This window comes from Ranitomeya imitator, chromosome 6 (genome assembly GCF_032444005.1).
Source record: "Ranitomeya imitator isolate aRanImi1 chromosome 6, aRanImi1.pri, whole genome shotgun sequence".
NCBI lineage: Eukaryota > Metazoa > Chordata > Amphibia > Anura > Dendrobatidae > Ranitomeya > Ranitomeya imitator.
The window spans coordinates 63,930,640-63,957,140 of NC_091287.1; the positions used below are offsets into that span (position 1 = coordinate 63,930,640).

General features: G+C 38.9%; 1 protein-coding gene across 1 annotated transcript in view; it reads left to right on the plus strand.

The window, feature by feature from the left end:
• The window catches only part of PTPRN2 (protein tyrosine phosphatase receptor type N2), a 1,178,570-nt gene extending 1,154,000 nt beyond the window's left edge, over nucleotides 1-24,570 (plus strand). Inside the window, exons 20-23 of the mRNA XM_069729718.1 lie at nucleotides 8,285-8,338; nucleotides 11,221-11,285; nucleotides 19,040-19,113; nucleotides 24,215-24,570. Coding sequence (XP_069585819.1) covers nucleotides 8,285-8,338; nucleotides 11,221-11,285; nucleotides 19,040-19,113; nucleotides 24,215-24,286 — 265 coding nt within the window. The 3' untranslated portion in view covers nucleotides 24,287-24,570. The remainder of the gene's footprint in view (nucleotides 1-8,284; nucleotides 8,339-11,220; nucleotides 11,286-19,039; nucleotides 19,114-24,214) is intronic.
• Nucleotides 24,571-26,501: the final 1,931 nt, after the last annotated feature.

The following is a 26,501-nucleotide window of genomic DNA, read 5'->3' on the forward strand; positions in this document are numbered from 1 at the left end:
CTTTTTTGGAGCTAAGCCCCTCTTTGCCTATTTTGTGCCCCTCCATGCCTTGACCCTCACGTCTGCAAGACCATGAGGAACAAGAGACCTTCTGGAATTAATAATTAATTAATGATTGCAGAGAGGTCTGGGAGATTTCTCAATTTTTTTGAGGAGTCTTCCCTTTTTCAAGGACCCTCCTGGACGTTGCTGGAGAGTTGGCGAGTATATGTACAAGTATGACCAATCCTGGTATTCTGGGCCATGGCAAGTATATTGCAAAAAATGGAAAATATATTGTTTAATAGTTAACTAACCATGACCATGAACGTTTAGATTATCATGAAGACAAAAGAGGTTCATCAGCCTTTTCCATCAACTATTTTAACCAAATCTGCAGTGGAGTGGATTTGGTTGGCCCACTACAATGATGCGTGTTGTAAATGTAGGTAATATGGCTGCACAGTTGTATGGTGTAATCGTATGTTCTTTATGGTTGTAGTTGTAAGGTCTACTGGGTAAAAATTGCACAAATTGTTGGATTTACTAGTGTCCTAATTGTAGGGTCTGTAGTTTTTGGGTGTCCCAAATGTAAGGCATGTAGTCTTTGAGTGTCCCAATTGTAGAGTCTGAAGTCTTTGGGTGTCCCAATTGTAGGGTCTGTAGTCTTTGCGTGTCCTAATTGTAGGGACTGTAGTCTTTGGGTGTCCCATTTGTAAAGTCTGTCCCAATTGCAGGCTCTGTAGTCTTTGGGTGTCCAAAATGTAAGGCATGTAGTCTTTGAGTGTCCCAATTGTAGGATGTGTGGTCTTTGAGTGTCCCAATTGTAGGGTGTGTGGTCTTTGAGTTTCCCAATTGTAGGGTCTGTAGTCTTTGGGTGTCTTAATTGTAGGGACTGTAGTCTTTGGGTGTCCCATTTGTAGGGTTTGTCCCAATTGTAGGCTCTGTAGTCTTTGGGTGTCCAAAATGTAAGGCATGTAGTCTTTGAGTGTCCCAATTGTAGGGTGTGGGATCTTTAGGTGTCCCAGTTGTAGGGTCTGTGGTCTTTGGGAGTCCCTATTGTAGGGTCTGTGGTCTTTGGGTGTCCCAATTGTAGGGTGTGTGGTCCTTGAGTTTCCCAATTGTAGGGTGTGTGGTCCTTGGGTGTCTCAATTGCAGGCTCTACAGTCTTTGGGTGTCTGAATTGTTGGATTTGTGGTCTTTCAGTGTCCCATTTGTAAGGTTACTAATGCTTGTGTTCCAATTGTAGGGTCTGTGGTCTTTGTGGGTACCAGTTGTAGGGTCTCTGGTCTTTGGGGGTCTATCATTTTGGGGGGCCCAATTGTAAGGTCTTTGAGTGTCCAAATTTGTACTATCAATTCATGGTTATTTATCCAAAAATTGCAAAGAAAACCCCATTGTAATAATACCAGAAATCTTCCACTTAGCCTTGAATTGTGATACAAACTGTATGGAGGAAGTGCCCATAGCTTACCCTTGTTCTCTAGTGTCATCAGGTCGGTAAAATCAGAAATATAAAACAGTCAAGAGCAAAATAAGGTTCATGTAGTTAAATGCTTATAAATCAGATTGTGCTTTGTTACTAGATAACAATGACTTTTATTCCACTTGCCTTTTTTTAAATTATTTTTCGATTTCAAAATGTGTTTATTGTTTTCATTTTGCTACTGTTAAATTGTGAACGTAATTGTTTCTAATGTGAAATCACATCGATTTGAACAAACTGTAATGTCAATAATTGCTGTAAATTTCTCTTGTTATTACTATGTAATGCAAAATTTACTCGATGGACAGAAAAAAAATTGTAAGTTATTAAGAAACCTCACAACAAAGGTCACCTTGGCATCTGCTTTGTACGGTTAAACAGCTAATATTGACCACTATCGATAATCTTTTCCCTACCGTTGGGTGAAAACCAAACACAATATGAGCTACGATTGCTTGCATCACCTTAGGTTAAAAAAAAAATAAAAACGAAACACAAAATATTAATGATAAAAAAAAAATCGACTTTTTTTTATTTTTTTTGCTGTACACACATTGGCATTTACTAACAACCGCTAATTTTGAAAATGGTTAAATCCTTATTTTGCCAGCTAATTAGCAGTTGCCAGTGTCATTTTTGTGATGTTGCAGCTAGTAATATGAGCCCAGTTGCATAGTCACAAAAGTGATCATTGGAAACTGTCACTCTGCTGCGGGGACAATATGGAAGCCCCTTTTCTGTGCCTCTAACGACCTTTGACCTTTGCTTGCTGACGGTTTGCATGACGAGTTTCTTTTCATTCATTGAACCAAGGGTTTGGTTTGTATCACTAATCATTCTCTCTCCCTTTCTCTCTGTCTTTCGTGTGTATACACATTAATAATACATGTTCTGCGGTGAACGAGGCCGGCTTGTGGTTATCATTTTTGCACTGACAGAATGAAATGCTTGGTTATAGATTTATTTAGGCCGATGCAATTAATCCTTAAGTATTTTCAATTCATGGTAAAGAATAAAAGCATTGACCTAAAGTCATGTTCACAATGAATGCTAAGGTGGTTATGCATCATATATTACATTACATACGATCGTGATGTGTATATAAATATATATGAATATTAATATATATGTACAGCTATATAAATGTATATATTTATGCATATATATATATATATATATAATTGAATATTTTAATAATGATTCTTCATGAACAGACTGTGTTGTATTAATGTATATATATATATGTATATTTATGCATATATATTTGCATACATATATATTTATGTATATGACTATATATATATATGTCTATATATATATACACACACATCTACTGTAATAATGATTTGTCATGAACAGACAATGTTGTATTACCTGTTGTTAATTCTATTGTTTATGTTAACAGAAATTATTGAATTGGTAATATATATATATCATTTTATACCTTTTTTTTAACTATTATTATGCAAAAAATATTCCAGTAGATATAAATTCAGATACTGGAGCATATGGGACATGCAAATGTATTTTGATATGACTAAAGTGATTTTTTTTTGTAATAGGGGGCTTAATTGGTTTACACAGATCAAATAAAGCTAAAGACAAATAACCCTGTATGTTTGCTAACTAAATGCTTTTAAGCAGACCCTGTAAATTTGTAGATAGGTTGAATAGGTTCCTGTTTATGACACACACTTCATAGTATAATAAGTAGTGATGAGCGAGTGTGCTCGTTACTCGTGTTTTCCGAGAATGCTTGGGTGTTCTCTGAGTATTTTGGACATGCTCGTAGATTATGTTTGTGTCCCCGCAGCTGCATGATTTGCGGCTGCTAGACAGCCTGAACACATGCAGGGATTGCCTGTTTGTTAGGGAATCCCCACATATATTCAGGCTGTCTAGCAGCCACAAATCATGCAGCTTCGGGGACTCAAACCTAATCTACGAGCACGCCAAAACACTCGGAGAACACCCGAGCATGCTCGGAAAACTCGAGTAATGAGCACACTCGTTCATCACTAATAATAACACATATTAGTAAGGATGAGTATCATCCTTGTAAAAAGATAAAGTACATTTTTTTTTATTAAAAAATTATTTTTTTATTAGCAGAATTCCTAAAAACAATTAAAATAGAAAGGTGCTAGAAAAAAATATGGAACATATTCAAAGGTATGCTATGCGTTTGATTGCTAAATACAGGCTGTGCAGCAATCCGCTATAGCTGTCATTTAAGGTTCATTAAAACAAGGGAAACAATCGGACAATCAAATTGGAGTCCTATCCATTGCATTGGACTAACACATAATGACAATTATGAGGTGCATTGTTGATCTGAACACATGTTGACAACTACAAGGTGTAATTTTTGTCTGACGTCTTAATACAGTTATGGGAAGCTGAGTGTAAGATCACTTTTATCTGTCAATGTAAACCGCTGTGCATACATTGGCATCCCTCTGCCCCGACGCGCGTTTCGCTCTGATTCCTCCATTAAAGGAAAGAAGTCATTCTGTGTAGCTGCAGACTTATGAATCTCCCCAGCGCACGCACTGTGCGCTGTGGGGATTCACCGGTTTCTGACCCAAGACCAAAGGGTATGTATAAGTTATACACAATTCCTGCCAGTAGGCACGTCCTCGCCCCATACACTTATTTTGAGCCCCGTTTAGTGATTCAGAAGGTCAGTGGGCATGTCCTACTAGAGGGCGCAGCCTCGATCCATGCAAGTGTATGAAGTGAGGCCGCCCCCACTGGCCTGGAGTATGTATAACTCATACAGACCCTCCAGTCCCAGGTCTGAAAATGGCGAATCCCTGCAGCACACAGTGTATGCACTAGGGGGAATTCAAAAGTCTGCAGTCACATAGAGTCACTGCAGACTTATTGGTTTTGACCAGACAACTCCTGTGTTGTCTATTGCATCATTATTGGATAGGGTGGGATATTGCTTGTTACATTCCACGCAGTGTTTAGCTTCTAATATTAAAGCAACTAAGAAATGACGTCAACCTTTGATATACACAGTACCACTTCCCGAATACCTATATTTGTTATTGAATAAAAAAAAAAAGCAGTGAAGATGTGGGAAGGGTCTCTTCTAATATCCAATGCAAAGATTGTATTCTTATTGTTTTAAGACAACAATAGCACCAAGTGCTTTATAAAAATTATGCATTCTTTATTTGGCTTAAAATTATTTTTTACAGAATTTTTTCAAACAAATCAAAATATTCAAATAACCACCTAGATGCCTAGATGATTTTTTGGCAAGAAATGCATGTTTACTAGCACATTTGCATTTATTGACAAGCAGAAATCCATCTTAGTTCACAATTTACGACATTGCTGTCAATAATTCTCTTTATGTCTCGCAGACAGAAGCACGGTCTTATCTTATATATACCCCATACAATTATTTCATTTACGATTCACAGCTTGTCCATGTACTTATATTAGATAAAATAAATAAAGAAGTTGTCTTGCTGGATGGTACTGAAAACATCTTGATAAAACCGCTCATTAAATTCCTTGTGACTGCACAGTGGGTCTCGCCCAACAATCCGTCCAGCACTGTCATATCAATGATGAAGCAGTCAGACACATTTTATTTTCTTTTTACTCCTCACTATAAAGAAGATCGAGATCTCTGTGTTCCAAATGTTTGCTTCGTTTGTGTGAGCTTAGACCAGGCTTCTCAGCAATTCACCAGACACAAACCATTATTTCTTGTAGCTGCCAAATTAGTATTTTTCTAGTTCCCTCACACACAAATAGAAAAGTCTGCAAGGCTGATTTGTGTGAGATAACTAAAAATCTACTAACACTTTTTTATTTTTAAGAAAAATTGTGGACTGATTATTAACTTCTTCAAAAACAAGTGAAATTTTAGGAATTCATTCTTTAACTTTGAATACATTCTATGACTCTTTACCTAACTAGTTATTTTTGATTTTATTATATTTTTCATATTTCATAGGGTAATAATTACACTAGAAAATTTAAGAAAGCCACATGTGTATATATCATTTTTTTTTACTACATACAGCTCTGGCAAAAATTAAGAGATCACCACCACTGTCATGGGCAGCCCAATCTCCAGACCTGAACCCCATTGAAAACCTCTGGAATGTAATCAAGAGGAAGATGAATAGTCAGAAGACATCAAACAAAGAAGAACTGATTACATTTTTGCGCCAGAAGCAGTGTGAAAGACTGGTGGAAATCATGCCAAGACACATGAAAGCTGTGATTGAAAATCATGGTTATTCCACAAAATATTGATTTCTGAACTCTTCCTGAGTTAAAACATTAGTATTGTTGTTTCTAAATGATTATTAACTTGTTTTCTTTGCATTATTTGAGGTCTGAAAGCTCTGTTTTTTTTATATTTTTATTTTGACCATTTTTCTTTTTGAGAAAAAAAAATACAAAATTTATTGCTTGGAAATTCTGTTGTCAGACGTTTATAGAATAAAAGAGCAATTTACATTTTACTCAAAAATATACATATAAAGAGAAAAATCAGACAAACTGAACATTTTGCAGTAGATTCTTAATTTTTGCCAGAGCTGTATATACAGTGACAAGCAAAAGAGTAACAATGATATGAAATTTTGCTTTTCAGGCTCCATATCTCACCACAACTGCTTCGAACATGAGACTACCATCATTTTATAGATAATCATCTTAGCTATCTCATACATAAATTTTACTTGCAACTATTTAGCATATGATTAGTTATGCAGATTCATGTCATGTCACTGCATTGTTACTACAAATTACAACCTGTTCTCACATTCCCTTATAGCTCTGTGTGTTATTAGGTTGATTCTCAAGTGAAAGGTCACTGGTTTTGAATCGAGAGTCGGCCATGAAGAAGATTTCCCAAGAAAAGAGAAACCGCATCATCCAACTCATCGATAGCGGTCTCTTGGCAAAGAAAATTACCAAACTGCATCATGTAAGCGCCATGACAGTTGGAAGAATACAAAATGAAGTCAACCCATCCATTCAAAAGCCAAGAGGTGGACATCCAGGCAAAATATCGGAGTCAATAAGTCGGCTTATCACAAGGTCTATCAATTCTGGTATGACAAACATGGCAGTAGAGGTGGCTTGTATGCTCTGTAATAGTGAGATCACAGATGTCCACGAAAGCACCATGTTGTACATGTTACACAAGTCTGAAAAGGTGGCTTGAAAAAAGGTGAAGAAGCCTTGACTTCAATATCATCATAGGAAGCGTTGGCTCAAGTTTGCAAAGAAGTACAAAAAAGTGGACCGTAGAAGATTGGAGAAGGGTGATTTGGAGTGATGAGATGAAAATCAATAGACTAGGCTCTGATGGGTGCAAATGCGTCTAGAAGGAGCAAGAGAAAAAGGGGCCAACAGATTGAGAAATTGAAGGAGCTGTCAAGTTTGGTGGAGGAAGCCTGATGATATGGGGGTTTTTTTCACAGCCAAAAGTGTTGGATACTTGACCTGTATCGATGGTGGTCTCATTGCTGAGCTATATGTGAGTATGCACAAGGCGAGTAACTACGTACACTTAAGTATTATGCATATGAAAAAGATGACATAGTGGTCCAGCAGGACAACGACCCAAAGAATATGTTGAGATTGGAGAAGAAATTGTTTCATGATAATAACGTAGAGGTGCTGGATTGGCCCCCACAGTCCCCAGACCTCAATCCAATAAAACACTCGTGCGTAGAGTTAAAAAAAAAAAACTGTGTACATACCCAAGTGAGTCGACCAATGTGCACCAACGTTGTGAACATGTAGAAGAGACCTGGGTTCAGTTTTCGGTCAAGACATGTTTGAATCTGATTGAGAGCATGAGCCAAACAGTAAGAATGCAGTGATATGACAATAATCCGTATAACTAATCATATCCTAAGTAGCTGCTAGCCAAATTTATATATGAGATAGCCAAGATGATTGTCTATAAAATTATGGTAATCTCACGTTCGAAGCAGTAGTGGGGGGTGAGGTATGGAGCCTGAAAGTCAAAAGTTCAAAACATTGTTACCCTTTTGCTCATCACTGTATATACATATATAAAATAAAAAAAGAATATATATACTACATGTGTGTATATATATATACGGTATATATATATATATATAGTCTCAAAAGCTTGCAATTTGTTACCATCTTTTCAGTTAGCCATTAAAAGGTATCAACCACTGAGGACTCTCACATCTAAATATTTTTAAAATTAAGACAAATATTCAACTTATAAATGATAAATTCTCAGAAAAAATATTAGATAATGTCCTTGAGATAGAAAAAATAACAAGTACGGTACGCTAAACATTTGTTGAGTATGCTAAACATTTGTTATATGCAGGAAATAGCACATTGTGATATCTCAAGAAGAAAATATTCAATATATGTCATAGTATATAATTAAGAAGTAGTTAAATGTTTTAGGAATGAACGTATTACTGTATAGTTACTTATGCACTGTAAAAACGTAACAAGAGTGTGCAGATTCCTCATACACCTTCCTGAATATGAAGATTAAAACTCTGGCCTCGTCTAGGTGTAATCCACTAATTTCCAGTAATTTTATATATATATATATATTCTTATCTTTTGAGAAGTAGACAAAAATGTAAAGGAAATTTGAAGTTTTTTTTTTATTACTCGCTTTATTTACTCGCTTCTACGGTGTTTGTTAGAATTCTATTAATTTTGTTTTGTCATATCCATAATGGCCTTTTGTATTCCAGGGGCAATATTAGATGTGAATTGATATTGTTATAAATGGAAATTTACAAGGTCTAATACGTTTTGTCTTCTTTCTTATAGGAAAGTTAACAAGTGTTACAAGGGGCGTTCCTGTCCTGTAATAGTTCACTGCAGGTAAGTATTGCACTCGGAGCTAATCAAGCTTATAAAAAACATTAAGGTGCCCAAACACCTTAGCTATTGGGGAAATCATGTTTGGCCAACAGTTATCTCTCCTGAACCGCCCATACATATGCACTCTCAGTTTAGATGAGCGTGCATATGGCGTCAATGGGGAGAGAGGACTAAGGCTACTTTCACACTAGCGTTAACTGCAGTCCGTCACAATGCGTCGTTTTGCAGAAAAAACACATCCTGCAAAAGTGCTTGCAGGATGCGTTTTTTCCCCATAGACTTGTATTGATGACGCATTGCGACGGATTGCCACACGTCGCATCCGTCGTGCGACGGATGCGTCGTGCTTTGGCAGACCGTCGGGAGCAAAAAACGCTACATGTAAAGTGTTTTGCTCTTGACGGACCGCTTTTTCCGACCGCGCATGCGTGGCCGGAACTCCGCCCCTGCCTCCCCGCACCTCACAATGGGGCAGCGGATGCGCCGGAGAAATGCATCCGCTGCCTCCGTTGTGCAGTGCGTTAAACTCTAGCGTCGGAATCTCTGCCCGACGCATTGCGACGGGGAGATTCCGACGCTAGTGTGAAAGTAGCCTAAGACACTGTCAGACGCCTGGCGATGGTTTATCTGCAGGTAAACAAACATGGAGCATTGAAATTCAACATGACCGTTCATTTTCTATCCAAGGAATGAGCCAGGAGGATCTCATTTATGTTGGAGAGTCCGATTCTGCAAAAATCAACAGATTTAATTGACATTAGGGTATGTGCACGCGTTAAGTATTTGCTGCGTTTTTGACGTTTTTCCCACTTAGTTTTGTCACAAATACTAAAGCATGTCCTAAGGCTAGGTTCACATTAGCGTTTCTGTGCGCAGCGTATCATCTGCATGCGCAAACGCATGCCAAAACGCATGCAAATGCATGCTTAAGCCTGCGCATCATCTTGCGCATGAAGCAAAAAAATGCTGCGTGTGCATGCGTTTAAATGCGTTTTGGCATGCGTTTGCGTTTTTTATACGCATGGTGGAGTTGGTGACATCATATCCTGGACATGTGCAGTCTAAAGTATGCATGCGTATCGAACGCATGCGTACGCATGTCCTTGCATACCAATGCGTTCCCATAGACAGTAATGCGTTTTTGTTGACTCAATCATCCGTATGCGCATGATTGCGCAATATTTGATGCCTCAAAAAATGGAACATGTTGCATTCGCCGAATACTGCGAAACGATGCACCCACATGTGAAGCATGTGCCTGAGTTCACCATATTAAAGATACGTACTCATGACCCATGCGGATCTATGCAGATCATACGCTGCGCACAGAAACGCTAATGTGAACCCGGCCTAAGACCAGCAAAGCGAATGGAATTCCTGAAGTCTCATGCACACGTTGGTTATTTTTTTTTTGTAGATTTGAACCAGTTTCATTGCAGATCTGCAGCACATCAATTTATTCAATATTTTTTCACCCACTCCAATGCATGAAAAAAAGTAATTAAGAAAAATGCATCAAAATGCACATGTATTTTTATGCAGAATGTTTCCTGCCAGCACATCAGTATTTGAAGCAGATTTTTTGTCTGCAAATACTGAATGAGTGCACATATCCCTAATGTGTTTGGGCGCCATTAGGTGACAAACATGGAGCATGTATGGAGACATATATCACATCCTACAGCTTCAGGCTAAACAACTACAGGCCCTTCATGTGCTGCTCTATGGAGTCTACATATGAAGCCTTATTACCAAGGTATTCCTTCCTAAAAGCATTTCTTATCATACAGAACACATCCATGTGCTCCTAAAAGGACATGATATTGTCTTATTTATCTAAAAGGACGTGATATAATCTTTGCATACCTCATTATAAAGATCAGAGACCTACCAAGTAGAATCTTATAAACTTTTTTGGACAACATTAAGGCTTTGTACAACTTGTAGCTTGTGCTGAGTTATAAAACTTGAGTACGAGAAATAAAATATATAGAGTGAAAGAGAATGTGACAGCAGGTTTTTGTTATGCAATCTGGAACCAGCAGGGTGTAGGGGCAGAAACACAGATTTCAGCCATGTATCACTTATCAAGCTGTGCGCTATTGTTTCCATACAATGAATGTTTTATCACTCGGAGGACACCCGAAGGTGCTCGGGAAATCTCGAGTAACGAGTATATTCGCTCATCACTAGTATATATATATATATATATATATATATATATATATATATATATATATATATACTGTACAACAATATTTAAAAAATGAAAAATGTAGTGCATCTTTAATTCAAAATTCATGCAAATTAGTCTGTTTTTTATTTTTAAAGAATTGATACATAATATTAAATTCCTTTTTGACTGTTTTGGTACTTACATTTTTAATGATTAAAAAATAAGCGCATATTATTCTTTAGAAAACATGTCTGTATTTAGTTTGCTTTTATCACCCTGAGAGCATATACAAGGAGCACAATGCATCAATTCACAGGTGAAAGATTTCATTCCTCCAGATCCCCCTCTGCTGTTGCCTCATTTATTAGTACTTTACTGCACGTTCTTTCTTTGGCTTTGTTTATTTATTTACATTGTAACCGGATTCTTCCATAAGAACCTTTTTTTTCTTCTTTCTCTTTTTGTTACAGAAACTTGCTATATGGAACAATAGTTAATCCCAAGTGAACAGCTTGTGTTGATTAAAGGCTTTCTAGGCTTTTTGTGTTCTATGCTTTATGTTCTCACCCCCTCTTTTAAATCCTCTTTCCTTCAGTTTCAGCCTTACTTTATTAACAATAAAATTAATAGGGGAGCATCGCCCATTTGACTTTGTTGCTTTTTTTTTGCCTTGGAAATGCTAATGAAATTCTCTTGTTATTCACAGCGATGGTGCAGGGAGAAGTGGGACCTATATCCTGATTGACATGGTACTCAATAAAATGGCTAAAGGTGAGCTTCAAAAGACCTACCACCTTGTTTCTGCCTTATTTATTCAGTTGCTATGGCAATTGGGTTATTTTATAATGATATTTAGTGAATATTTAAGAAGGGGGATTATTTGACACATTCAGTTAAGGTAATAAGGCATGTAACAATGTTATTTGAGAAAAAAATGTAAAGGTCTCATCCTCCACAATTTAAAAATGTGCTCAAACTAGTCCTAATATGTCCAGGAATTCTCCCAATTGTTGTGTTCTGTACCTGATGACTATTTTTTTTTGAGTGGTCAGTTCCTCCCTCATCCATATTTGGCCAGCACGATAGGTACTGGGATGTCCTTTCCATTAAATCCAAGCATAGTTTGCTCCTGCCATTATTAAATGGCTTGTCTGAGCTGAACTCAACACTCACCGGTTTGTTACGGCTGTTTATATAGATTTACAGACAGGAGAGCAGGAGCAGTGAGAAAAAGACCCATCTTCACACATACACACTCACTCGCACACACTCACATACATTTCCTGTAATGTCTTGCCATGTCTCGAGACACAAAACAAATATAACCCATTTGAAAACCATTTTGTTGAACATTTTACACCATTTCTGAATTTGAGAAACACAAAAAAATTGCTTGAAATTCCCCTTTTGGAGCAAAATTTGAATTCCCACAGGACTGTTATCAAATACTGTGAAAAAAAGTCATTATAGGACTGAGATTATTAAAGGGACTCTGTCACCTGAATTTGGAGAGAACAATTTTCAGCCATAGGGGCGGGGTTTTCGGGTGTTTGATTCACCCTTTCCTTACCCGCTGGCTGCATGCTGGCTGCAATATTGGATTGAAGTTCATTCTCTGTCCTCCATATTAAGGCAATCTTGCCTTGCGCAGGTGTGTACTATGGAGGACAGAGAATGAACTTCAATCCAATATTGCAGCCATCATGCAGCCAGCGGGTAAGGAAAGGGTGAATCAAACACCCGAAAACCCCGCCCCTATGGCTGAAAATTGTTCCCTCCAAATTCAGGTGACAGAGTCCCTTTAAGCATAGCCTAAGCTTATAGTTGTCCAGCAGCGCCACTCCTTCCCATAGGCTAAGTCTGGAATTGCAATAAGACTTAACTACAATATGACACACAACCAGTAGTGAGGAATTTGTTTTCTTTCTAATTCTGAAAACTCCCAAGGGAATCTTTTCCAGGTTTACACTACTGGCAGTATTTAAGCATAGCATCACTGAGTGACTTTTTTTTCTTGCAGTACCTTTTATAAAATCACTGTTTATTTTTGAAGCATAAAATGAGAAATCTCTGCTTGTAGCGCAACTGGTCATTTCCGTAGTCTTTTTTGATGGTTGGTGCTTTTACTTCTCCCTCCACGACTCTGCCAATAACAACTCAGCAGCATCTAAGGCTCATTAGCTGCTAGATCATCTGCCTAGTTGTGATCGATAGCACCTGGGAGAGAGGGGTGAAAGCTCATGCTCCCAGAGAAGACTTAAAGGGAACCTGTCACCCCCAAAATCGAGGGTGAGCTAAGCCCATCGGCATCAGGGGCTTATCTACAGCATTCTGGAATGCTGTAGATAATCCCCTGATGTATCCTAAAAGATAAGAAATAGAGGTTAGATTATACCCACCCAGGGGCGGTCCCGGTCCGGTCCGATGGGTGTCGCAGTCCGGTCCGGCACCTCCCATCTTCATCAGATGATATCCTCTTCTGGTCTTCACGCTGCAGCTGTGGCGCAGGTGTACTTTGTCTGCCCTGTTGAGGGCAGAGCAAAGTACTGCAGTGCGCAGGCGCCCGGCCTCTCTGACCTTTCCCGGCACCTGCGCATTGCAGTACTTTGCTCTGCCCTCAACAGGGCAGACAAAGTACGCCTTCGTCGGAGCATGAAGACCAGAAGAGGACGTCATCCTATGAAGATGTGAGGCTCCGGACCGGACCGCGACGCCCACCGGATCAGACCGCCCGCCCAGGTGAGTATAATCTAACCTCTTTTTCTCATCTTTTAGGATACATCGGGGGCTTATCTACAGCATTACAGAATGCTGTAGATAAGCCCCTGACCCTGATGCCAGTGGGCTTAGCTCACCCTCGATTTTGGGGGTGACAGCTTCTCTTTAAGAAATGCCCAGTTGCACTATAAGCAGAGATTTCACATACTGTGCTCCAAATCATAAAATGTCAATATCTCTGCAATTTAGTGACGCAGCACAAAAAGGAAAAAAGCACTGGAATCAGAGGAGTGTAGGGATGTTCACAACTCAGTTGTTTTGAGCAAGTGGCATCTGATCTACAGGATGTTATACAGCAGGAGGAGCTGATCAGATTGAAATACATTTTTTGTGGGAAAAGTTTTAGTAAACTTGTATTTTACTCATTGAAGACGCTGGTGTTTGAATTCATGAGTCCAAAGGGCAGTCCTTTTAAGTGATTGACAGGCTTCCCTGTAGAACTGTGCATGCAGAGACAGCTGTCAATTACAAGTAGGACCGCCCACTGGACTTATCCATGCAAACACCAGAGAATTCAATGAACTAGTTATGCTAAATCTTTTCCAACCTATAGATCATTTTGCTAAGCTTCTCCTCCTATATACTATTACTATGCTGTCAAACAGATCGGAGTGATTGTACAATGTAACAGGTTCCCGTAGTTTTTTCATACGGAGAATAGTTCTGTACTTTTTGAAAAATGCCCAAATCTCCTATGGAAATGTAAAACAGCAATGACAAAAGCATAAACCAGAGAATAGGATATGGACTGTAAGAGACGGTAAAGGCTGTAACAACGGGCATTGCGACATCTTTTAAACATTAGCCAAATTAGTTTCAGGTCCATTGTGACAAGATGTGGTGGAAAAAAAAGACAAGACTTACAATATATACTATTTCTATCTATACAAAAGTAAATGAGTGGGATTTTTCTAGCTTTAGGCTTTCAGTCACTTAGGTTGACTTTGTTGCATGAACACTAAAGAATGTCATTTATTGACTCCATTCTAGCATGTAATGTCAAATTCCATTTTAAGTGTGTGCTTAGTCTCGCACAATAGAAGACAAGTCATGTGAAACTGGCCGAAGAATGGAGTCACAGGGCTTTTTTCAGATTGGTGACCGCCATTTTGTGTTTGACCTACTCCCCTCTGCCAATGGGGTGTGCAATTTGCAATCCGCTGACCTGTTGCTCGGGCTGTAGTTTAACTGAAAGATCAAAGGGCAAAGCGGGCATTTCAACCCTGCTGAGGTGGGCCTTTCCCAGGCTGTCACACTGTGAGGCAGCCAAAGGTTTTGTTCTGACAGGAATCTCGGCCCGGTCTGTGAGGCCTATGTCTTCTTTGTCTGGCCTGAGAAGTTTGAGGCCCAGGTTCAGAATCTAGTGTTCATCAAAATGATCAAAGGCCTCGAAGCCTTGGACATGAAATCTTTCTTTCCATTTGCCTTTCTTAAAGAATGAATTGTACAAGTACCAAAGAATGCCATTTTCCAAAGCTTTTATATTAAGTGCAAGCTGTAACTTCAGAGTCCTTCAGTTGTGCACAGAAAAATGTAAGTGCATTTTCAATCTGGGCCCAGCTGCAGGAATTGTATCTACGGGGATTTCTTTTAAAAAGTAGAAGCCTTTACGGATTAAAGCCTTCAATCTTTGAACGTGAGTTTCACGATTAAAAAAAAACCAGAATGATTTGTGTTCTTGTTCTGCTGCTAAGTATATGGAGAGCAGACAATAATGTGTTCAAAACTAAGGAAATAGTGGGAAAGGCATAGCTTTCCAGTGGGAAAAAATCATTAGAAATTACCTTAGTTTTAGTTAAGAAAAAAATTTAAATAAAAAAATAAATATAACTATATATATATATATATATATATATATATACAGTACATACATACGTATATATACATACATACATTCTGAACTGCCTTTGTGATTTTTGTATAAGAAAATTAAATAATTTATGTCCCAGAAAATGACATTTTCTGTTTACTACATCCCACTCCAATCATCTTTTACAGTAATCCTGACATTTCTGTCACCGGTCGATGTCAGACGCTGCATTCGACATTTCACTGTTATCAATTCCTATTATAGTCTATGTTCACATTTCCGTGTTGTTGTTTTTTTTTCCATGGATAATGAGTAAAATTTGATCCAAGTTATGGAGCAGACTCAGCCATTTCACTAGGCCAGTTAAAAAAAAAAAACAGCATGCAGATGCCATCCGTGTGTCTTCCAATAGTTGACCGGTTTTTAAGATGTAATGGGTAGGAGGCATTTGGAATTTTTTTTTTCTACATACAGTACATGAAAATGAATATCTCCCTCATGGTAAAAACAGGCACACGGATCAAAAATAGATTAAAATCAGATTCAGCACCTTGATGAAATACAGTTCCCTTTATCTCATATGCAAAAAAAACCCAGACATGTGAATAATGACTACTCATATATTAACCCTATTCATATCTGGAGTTATGAACTCATTCTTTTCAGCAAGTAACCCCTTAATCATGTGTGGCTTACTTTTTCATCACAGATGTCTCAGGAGCTGAGCTGCACTATAGCCTGCAGATGCCAGCTGTGTTACATAGCCGGCATCTGTCTATAACAGCCGCGACCACAACTAGCTCTGATTGCTGCTTCTAACCCCTTCACTACCGATGACATATAGGTACGTCATCGGTCGTGTCCCTCCGGCGCTGAGCCCGCATCTTTCCCTGCACATGACATCTGATCTTATTAGCTGTCGTGTGCATCTAAGAGCCTCAGGTGGAATCGCAATCCATCCGCGACTGTTAACATGTTAAATGCCGCTGTCAATCTCTGACAACGGCATTTAACCCCTGCAAACAGGAAGTACAGTACGTCACAAGAGACGTACATCGGCGCCCCTGTCACGTAATCACAAGGTGCCAATGGGTTGTCATGACAGCCAGGGCCCTGCAGAAGAAAAAGGGGAGCAAAAAATGAAAATGGCCTGGGTGTGAAGGGGTTAAACATGTAAATAGCGAATGTTGGGAGTGGAAGGTTTACCATGGTAGCGTGGGGCCTGCTGGAGGTCCTGTGGCTACTGTTTTAGGTCTCCTGTGAAGCTCAGCTGAGGCTGTGCTTCATAGGAGAACCACAATTTCACGACATACCATACTTCAATAATCTAGCACCGCAGTATATCGTATAAAACATCAAACGATTGCAGATTAACGTTCCCTAGTGGAACTAAAAAAATAAAGTAAAAATTAAAAATGGAGTTTGAAAAAATATATAGAAGCTTAAATCACCTCTTCCCATTCAAAAAGAAAAAAATTGAAAAAGTTACAGGTCTCGGAAAATGGGGATACAAACCAATTTATGTTTTTACATATTTCTGAACTTTTTTCACCACTTATGTAAAAATGGTATCATCATAATCATACTGAATTGGAAATTTATATTACCAGGACATTTCCCCCCTCTGAATGATGTAACTACCCCCGCCCCTAAAAAAAAAAAACATAGCTGAATTACATTTTTTTCGCCATTTCAAACCATTTGGAATTTTTTTCACGTTTTAAAAGACATTAAATAATAAAATGGATGATTCTCTTCTGAATGACGGCTACGGTCTCTAAAAAACAAGTGGGAGAAGGGGAGGAAAAATCGTAAACGCAAATATGAAAAATGTACAGATGCTTAAAATGAAGCCTAAATGACATTATCATTCATTTTCCCTGTGATAATATCACACATAACGCATATTCCTAAATTAGGTTGCCATTTTCTAACCATTAGATTGCATTGGAGAATTTATTTGTTGCATTTGGGATTCCCATTGGTTCTTTTTAAAATTTTGACTTCGGAGCCAGTGAGCAAGGAGAACTTTTCTTGACATGACTAGAACACATATGTATGTGATCATTACCCTGAATTAGGCCGGGTCACATAACTATATTTTCTGTAATCCCAGAGTATCGGGTCCATTATGCAAATCACACTTTAGTCAAACTCTGATCATAGTGTGATCCAATTTTCTTGTAAGAGGAGAAGATGGAGGAAAAAACCCTCCATCTACTCCATTTTGTCAGTCCGTGAAAATTGGACTGCACTCAACTGTCATCCAAGTGCAGTCCGACGTTTTCCATGGACTCATTGACCTGCACAGCGGTGTGTGATCCGATAATTGGATCAAACTTGAGCATGCTATAATTATTTTCCTCTGACCGCCTCGATAAGAGGAAAGAAATGGACATCTCCAGAGCCTTGTAGAATAACATTTGTCCGAGTGTGAAAATACGGTCATGTGCACGAGCCCCCTAAAGTAAAATAATATGATATAACCACATGTAGATGGCAATTGAGCCCATGATTATTTCCATACCACAGATGCCACCATTGTTTTTGTTTGATTTTTCTACAGAGATTTTCCCAAAAATATTGTTTGTATAACCGAGGCTCAAATTTTTGATAGAAAAGCATGAAATAGCAAAATATGATATAGTATAAGTTATATATGAAAGGGGTTGTCCAGCACAGAAATAGGTGTCCAAGGGGCTAGTTTAAAAAAAAATTAATCAAAGAATACTCAACTACAGCAGTTCCCTCAACTCCCATATCGGCCTAACTCAGTATTGCTGGCTTTACTTCATGGTCCCATTGCCTGCTCAGCCAATCATTGCCCACATTGGTGACCTGCATCAGCTACTGATTGGCCGAAAAGTCATTTCCTGTTATTTTTATTTGTGAAATTCTGTTTCTCAAAATGGGGACAAGGAAGTGAAGACCAGTGGGGAGCGGTGAGTATTGGAGTTGTGGGGAATCAGTCTTTTTTTTCGAGTGCTTTAGAGAATTATTTTTCTTCGCTAGACACTATAACACCACCATATTTGCACTATGGCTACGTTCACATTAGCATTGTGCGGGGCAGCGTTGGGCGCAGCCGCGGCGACGCATGCGTCAGGCGCCCCTATATTTAACATGGGGGGCGCATGGACATGCATTGTCTTGCGTTTTGTGACGCATGCGTCATTTTGGCGCTACTGTCAGGGCGCAGAGGACGCTGCAATGATGCAGTTTTTTCTGCGCCAAAAATCATGCAAATATGAACGCATGCGTCACAAAAAGCTGCGTTGTGCATGCGTTTTTGCATGCGTTGTGCGTTGCGTCGCCGACGCTGCCCCGCACAACGCTAATGTGAACGTAGCCTATAGTGACGATAAGGATAAAAATTAATCTGTTTTTTTTTTTCCTGGATGAAATTTTTTTTACACGATTGTGTGAACTTAGCGCAAGGGAATAAAATTACATCAGGCCCATAAGCTTCGAAATTAGAGGAAGGGTGAGACGTTGATTGAATTTGACCCTCTGACCATAGTATTCATTCTGCCTTCTTTTGCTTCTCTTTTACCAGACATCCTTTATGTTTTTTTGATATAGAGAAAGTGTCCCCATAACCATTCACATTTTAACGCTGCAACATTGTGCCTTTATTTCTTTATTTCATCAGATGAAAATGCTCTTCATGCGCGCCATTGTATTGCCGCGGCGCACAATAGACGGACCGCTCTCAAGAGTCCTCCTTTTTTTTCCCTGTGTTGATGATAATCAAAGCTATACTCCTCTTTTTCTGTATGAACATCACAATTGCATCTGTCTGGCACGTCCACTGAGGCATGAATTAATATTTTTCAATTGGTCTGTTGTCCGAGGGGAACTGACTAGGAAGAGATTGACAGATGCGGCTTGAATGATCTTGTGCTTAGAACTCAGCCCAATTTGTGGTTTGTTGCAGGTGCTAAAGAGATTGATATTGCTGCTACCCTGGAGCACTTGAGAGACCAGCGACCAGGAATGGTGCAGACAAAGGTACTGTCAATAACCCAAGAGCATAAAAACGTCTATTAAAGAGTCTTCAGTAATTGTTTCTGGGTTAGAAGGAAAGCAGATTCTGACCTAGTTTAGTAGACATCACTAGTTGGGTTACTTTGCATACATTCCGGGTCTGAAGATTTATCCGAGCTCCTTTTCTCTGTTTACATTAATTCTCCGAAGACCAAGGTAGAAATCCATAACAATTAATATGAAATAAGAAACAAAGGGAAACAATAACCTTCTTGGCGCTGATCAGGAGCTCAGATCAAGGTCCGGTATACAGGATGTTCTCTCAGCTACAGAGGAAATTACAATGTTCTATTTTTAATTCCGGGTATCTCGGCTCCCATCCTATTTCATCGGCACATGCCATGCGTTTAATAATGAAAAGAACTTCAAGGAAATTGTGATTGAATACACTTTTAGTGAACTAAGAATCAGATTTCAAGTTTTCATCTATTACGAATGAAAAAAATATATACATAAAATTCCCCAAGGGTCACTGATTATAGAAATAGTACATTTTGATTGATGTAGTGTTTCAGGCATTTTAAAGAGTTTTACAAATTGAGAACCATAAATAAAAAAATACAAATCAATTTTTGGCAAACAAGGATGCAGCATTTGTGCAGTGAGTAATATTAACATAAATGTGTTTATAGGTTTTGTAAATGTTTTATAAAAAAAGATTTTTTTTCCAATTTTCAATATTATTATTTACATAAACAAAACAGAATTTTTGTAATTTTCACACTGGGCCCAAAACCAACTCATTATCATTAGAGGTAGGATTACAATGAAAGGTAACCCGTCTATTTACAGAAGATAACATAGGATCCACCAATCACAATAGGTGATGGTCACAGCTCACCTCCTCTCCTCCCTTCACCTTTACCCTGATGAGAGCATGCTCATGGAGTATTTCTCCAGCACAAACCAGTACAGTCGGAAACAGTTAGTTGCTTATGTTGTCTACGTGAAGAACAAGAAATGGGAGATATTAAACCTATATTTATTTTATTATAAAAACATAATAAATAAAAAAAAATCACTATCAATGTAAAAATATATTTGAAATTAAAACCCTGAATTGAACAATGTCATTTTTATTATATATTCCTTTTAAAGCTGCTTACCCAGAATCCAAATCTGTAGATAGGTTATAATCGTTTGCTAGCCTATATCCTGCCTAATTTAGGTTCTACTATTTGAAGAACTCAGAAGTCCTCTGGTCTGCTTTCCATATAGATGTTTTCAACCAGTGGTTTGGGAATCACATGTTGCTCTTCTCTTAGGATCATAAGTTCTATGTCCGAACACCTTGTTAGTTGTTTGCTTCAGCAAAATTAAAAGTTGGCATCTGGGTCAGAACAGCCATATTGGAAGTGCATGTTGCTCGTTAGAATGCAGCAACCACTTACTTCTAAAGGCCCCTTCACATTAAGCGACGCTGCAGCGATACCGACAACGATCCGGATCGCTGCAGCGTCGCTGTTTGGTCGCTGGAGAGCTGTCACACAGACCGCTCTCCAGCGACCAACGATGCCGGTAACCAGGGTAAACATCGGGTAACTAAGCGCAGGGCCGCGCTTAGTAACCCGATGTTTACTCTGGTTACCATCCTAAAAGTAAAAAAAACAAACAGTACATACTTACCTAACGCTGTCTGTCCTCCAGCACTGTGCTCTGCACTCCTCCTGTACTGTCTGTGTGAGCACAGCGGCCGGAAAGCAGAGCGGTGACGTCACTGCTCTGCTTTCCGGCTGACCGACGCTCACAGCCAGTACAGGAGGAGTGCAGAGCACAGCGCCGGGGACAGACAGCGTTAGGTAAGTATGTACTGTTTGTTTTTTTTACTTTTAGGATGGTAACCAGGGTAAACATTGGGTTACTAAGCGCAGCCCTGCGCTTAGTTACCCGATGTTTACCCTGGTTACCAGTGAAGACATCGCTGGATCGGTGTCACACACGCCGATCCAGCGATGTCCACGGGAGATCCAGCGACGAAATAAAGTTCTGGACTTTCTTCAGCGACCAACGATCTCCCAGCAGGGGCCTGATCGTTGGTCGCTGTCACACATAACGATTTTATTAACGATATCGTTACTACGTCACAAAAAGCAACGATATCGTTAACAATATCGTTATGTGTGAAGGTACCTTAAGTGATCTTTGGGATCAACAAGATAACAAGAAGTTAAAAAGTGCATGCATCATATCTGAATGTGAATCTTAAGCTTAAAGGAGTTGCCCAGGACTTTAACATTCATGGCCTATCCTTAGGATAGGTAATGTCTGATCAGTGGAGGTACAACACCGGACACCCACGCAGATCAGCTGTTCCATGGTGGCGGCTGGAACTGCTCAGTTGCGAAGCTGCAAAGGACAGCTCCAATGGTGGCCGCGGCTGGGAACTGCACATCCACCACCTATTGATTTGAGTAAGGGGCGGATGTGCGTAGCCACTATACAGCTGATGGAGCTGTGCAGCTCTATAATTGAGCAGTTTCAGTCGCTGTTGACATCAGGGACAGATACCGTAATTGGGGGTGTTGTACCCCCACGATTAACATTGATGGCCTATTTTTTGATAGGTCAACAATGTTAAATCCCAGACAACCCCTTTAAAAAATATAAAAGACCCTCGTTTTAGAACTTGATACCGTCTTTGCAGGATATTGCCGGATCCATCAGAGCTAACATCTACGTAGGTGAATGTGTTAACCGACTCTGGATGCGGACAGTCACACGCAGAGGAAAAAATAATAATATCCCATAAATATTTCTGATAACAGACTATATTTCCATTTTTTAGATGTGATGAATTTGTCACTGTAGACACAAGTGATTAAAGCGAACAGCAAACACGAAATGACAACCCATTTAATACCATGACCCAAATACATTTTTGACCTTTATGTAATTATTTTTTAAAAATGTGTTTTTTTTTCTTTCTGAGGAATTTTTCAGTTAATTAACAACACAAAAAATGTGTAAAGGATTCGAAAAAAGCCAATTAAATGTAAATATTCTATAAACAAACCGTGTGCGTCCGTCATGTTGTGGACTATGTGGTAATCACATTTCCATTCTGTTTCCAGACAGTTCCACTGCCCAAATCTCTCATGGTAATGCGGGGTAAATTATAAGTATCTGATTACTTGCCAGTGCCGTGTGTTCTCGGGAGAATTAGACTTGATGGATTTAAACAAACCGCAATATTTGCCAGCAGAATACAAATAAGAAATTGTAGACTTTTTGATTATTTTAAGTCTTAGGATTAAAAATCAGGTTAGAAATACCAATTAGAAGATGTCCCCAGGCAAACAGCCACCAAATTACTACACCAATAACGCAATGTTCACAGCGAGTATAAACTATTGCTATTATTTTTTTCAATGGATTTCCCATTGCAATATTCCTCTTCTATTAAAAAAAAATAAATAACAAATAAAGACATACTGTATATTGGAATGGCTGTTAACATTATTGTATCACTGCAAGCCGTTCCAAATTTGCCAGGACTGTCATGATTTTTCAGAAACATTCTTGGCAAATTTAGTGTTGTCCCAGATCATAAAGGTGCAGGTTGTATGTAAACCTGACGTAACAGTGGACGTTCATATTTTGTTTAGGGGCATTATCGGGTGGAGTTGAGGGTATTACTGGCAGGGAGTTTGGATGGGACTGAAATGTCACTTTGTGGCCATCAGCAGTGTCGGTAATTTTCAACTTGTCCTTGGTAAACTCCTCAGCTTGCTTGTCTCCCTGGCTGATGATGGTTTCTCACGTGACCATCAGAGATCACATCTATTGTCCTGCCCCCTTATAGAGTCATCAATGTGCACTAAAAATACATGCTCCAAAACTGCAGACTTCTGACCATCCTCTTGCTGGGACTAGGACCCAGAAACTCACAAACCAAAAAACAAACTAAATGGCCTTGCAGGCTCCTCGAGTTGGATTGGCAGAAAAGAGAGGACATTTAATTAAAGCTTATGTGCCCTATTTCTGCTTTTTCATGTTTCTAAAGGGAGCAGATTAAGAAGAAGAGGGGATAAATAAATGCAGAATGAGATGTTTGTCTGTAACTGAAGATATGTATGTGTGGTCCCATGAGGATCTAGTTTTAAATGGGTTTTCTCAAGTTCTGTATTCGGGAGGGGTCAATCCTTTCCCTCCCAGCTTTCTGCTTGCAAGGGGCGGTGCTCTTTTGATCAATGACAGTTTGGACCAGCGGCATGCTTGTGCCAGTGACCCGAACCATGCACTCTTCAATGCTGCTTGCAGAGTCACTTTTGAAGGCACAGATGCACTCATGTTTGCCAGATCCAGCAAGCACTCCATGCCTAGGAGACTGACCATTGCCGATAGATTTCAGAAATGGCTGAAGTTTCATAAGAGATAAAATGCAAAGTTGCTTGTTTTTGCAGGTACATTGTACTTGTATCCATTTAAGAAGATGAGACAACCCCTTTAAAAGGGTTGTTTCAGGAACAACTCAGGAGGGGTGGCATAGGTATGGTCGAGACTCCCACCAGTCATGAGAATGGAGGGCCTAAAATTCCATTAACTGTAGACAGATAACTGAAAAAAATGTGGGATTGTCAACTCAGATCTAACATATTGACCAAACCTGCCAATATCAGGTGGATTGTTAAACTGTTGGATGTGAATGACCCCTCATCTATCAAAGTAGAAAAGAAGAATCGGGCATGTTGGGTTTCACTCAGAGAAGTGGAGCCTGGGGCGATGGCTGATGTTCAAATTAGCTGTCATCAGATGTCAGCTCTAGAGTGACAGCAAAACAATTCCGATTTATTTCTGAAAATATGGAGCTGCAGTATGAACAATTCATGTTTTATTTTATCATGGATGCAAATCATGTGCAGATCTTTGCAGACAATGTGTTGTCTTATGCATAATGAGTGGCTTCTTGGCAATCATCGTGATGCTGCAATATCTTGCTGATTGAAGAACGTATTGTGATGATTATTATGATTCTTTTTTTCCTAGGTTTTCTGAAACTACAACTGCCAGGACAATGTTATTATTGCTGGCGTTACTCATTTTATTTATTTATTTTTTTTTCTAGGAGCAATTTGAGTTTGCACTGACAGCTGTGGCGGAGGAAGTGAACGCAATACTAAAGGCCCTTCCACAATAAGTGTTTGACATATCTAAGGAATACCCGAGGGATCCTTCCCTCAACCTCCTTCTCCTATCAATCTGTAAACGTTGTTGGAAATTGTGACCTGGTGTGTGTCATGTATAGTAACCGCACAGAGACAGGCGCCCGCATTTTTGTCCCCTGCTAGGAGAGCCATTTGCTCACAGCAGTCCAATGATAGTATATAGGGAAACGCAACGTTCCTGGTTAGAAAATTGCTCTTGTCTTTTCGCTTGAGAATAATAAAACCTCGTTTTTGTTTGTTTCTTGCTTGAACATCACCATTGTTATTGTTTATTGTCTCTTTTTGATGCCTTCCTTTACTTTTACCCATATCTCATACTAGTAGAATAAAAGTAATGTAGTCGATTACAAGCTTTCGTAAATCCAAATCTATTGCTGCCTATAATACACCAGATGTCTTCAACCTGTAGCTTTTACAAGACTGAAGCTCCCACTATGCAAGTAGTTTTGCAGCAGCTACTGGGACACAGGTTGGAGACAACTGTCCATATGCTTCATTGATCGATTAGTCAAGATTCAGTGCTATCATGGGGTATTTAACAATTCTCAAAATATACATCAACTGCCATTTATCAATCATTAAATTGCTGACTCGTACAAAAATGCTAAAATAAAATAAATATACGACGTACGGATTTAGCAGCTTTATGAATGTTGTAATACTAAAGTGCACCTCCTGCCAAACATACAATTATACTACCAGCTCAGGGCCATACTCATACACATATGAGGCAGTATGGGGTTACTTTCACACTGGCGTAATATAACCACATTAAACCTGAAAAAACAGAGACAAATCCTCCCTAACTGCTGAGGATTCAGATCATGCTTCGAAGATGACTCCCTAAATATGTGCACATGTTGAGTATTTGCAGCAGATATTTCTGCAGTAGGAAATAAGCTCATTTTTTATGTACGGTTTTACATGCGTTGTTGATGCGTTTTTACTTGTGTTTTTTCCTCCATTCATTTGAAGAAGTGAAAAACGTTGCAAAAACGCTTAAAGAATTGAAATGCTGCAAGATTAACAAAAAACGCTTTTGATGGTTCAAATCCACAATAAAAAAAATAAGCAGCGCGTGCATGAGATTTCAGAAATCTCTCACTTTGCTTAGTACTATAAAAAGCTGTGTTTTTTTACTTTTGAAAATGTATGCCAAAAACACAGCGTGTGAACAGGTCCTAAGCCTGAGAAATGACTTTGCAGTGCTTTAAACACTAGTTGGAGACAATGGGGCTGATATATCAGAACTAATTATTGTGGCGTAATTGCCCATCTCTTATTATTCAGTGATTATATCAGACAAGTGCTATCCCTGGTTTGCAAGGGCAGCACTCGAATCCATGATATTCTATGGGGCTGTGCACGTGTCCGATTGTGATCGACCGTCGGATCAAAATCGGCAATGCAAGTGGGTCTGTCGAAAAATTGGACGGCACATGGATGACATCCAAGGGCAGTCCAATTATCATGGACTGACAGAATGGAGAGGGTTGAGAAACCTTTTTTATTTTCTCTCCACCTCCGAGAAAAATCGATCACACTCTGATCAAACTCTGATCACAATAATCTTGGATGTAGAAAAAACGGTTGTGTGCCCCTACCCTAATCTCTGCCAATCCTTTTCTCCGACATGATACATTTTTGCCAGTGATCGTCCAAATTTAATAAAAAATAACACATTAATCCCCCCTCTTGGTGCAAGGTCGAATTAAAATGACAAAGTTACATACTTTGCGTACCATAAATATTGGCTGGAGTTTCCTTTTCTCTTATTTTATCAGTTGATTGTTACTTTTAATTTACAGAATATATGAGATAGATACAAATATATATATTTTCTTTTGGTGCTTTTATATATTCCCCACAGATCAGTATTTCTCATTTATAACCTATAGATCCATACTGTACGAAGAGCTTTGAGCTAAATATGCTGCCATTTCAATAGACATCTGCATATTCCTTTCCATTCACATTATATTTATTGCACAAAAATATAAATCTAAAAATGTTTCTATATACAGAGTGGCACCTATATATATATATATATAGAGAGAGAGAGAGAGAGAGATTTTCACACAGTATAAAGGAGGGCAATCATTAGTCTGAAGGTACGAGTGTGATAAGATAAGATTGGTAAAATTCTATTCTATTCTTTGTACAATGTTTTTTACTATAAAGGTCCGT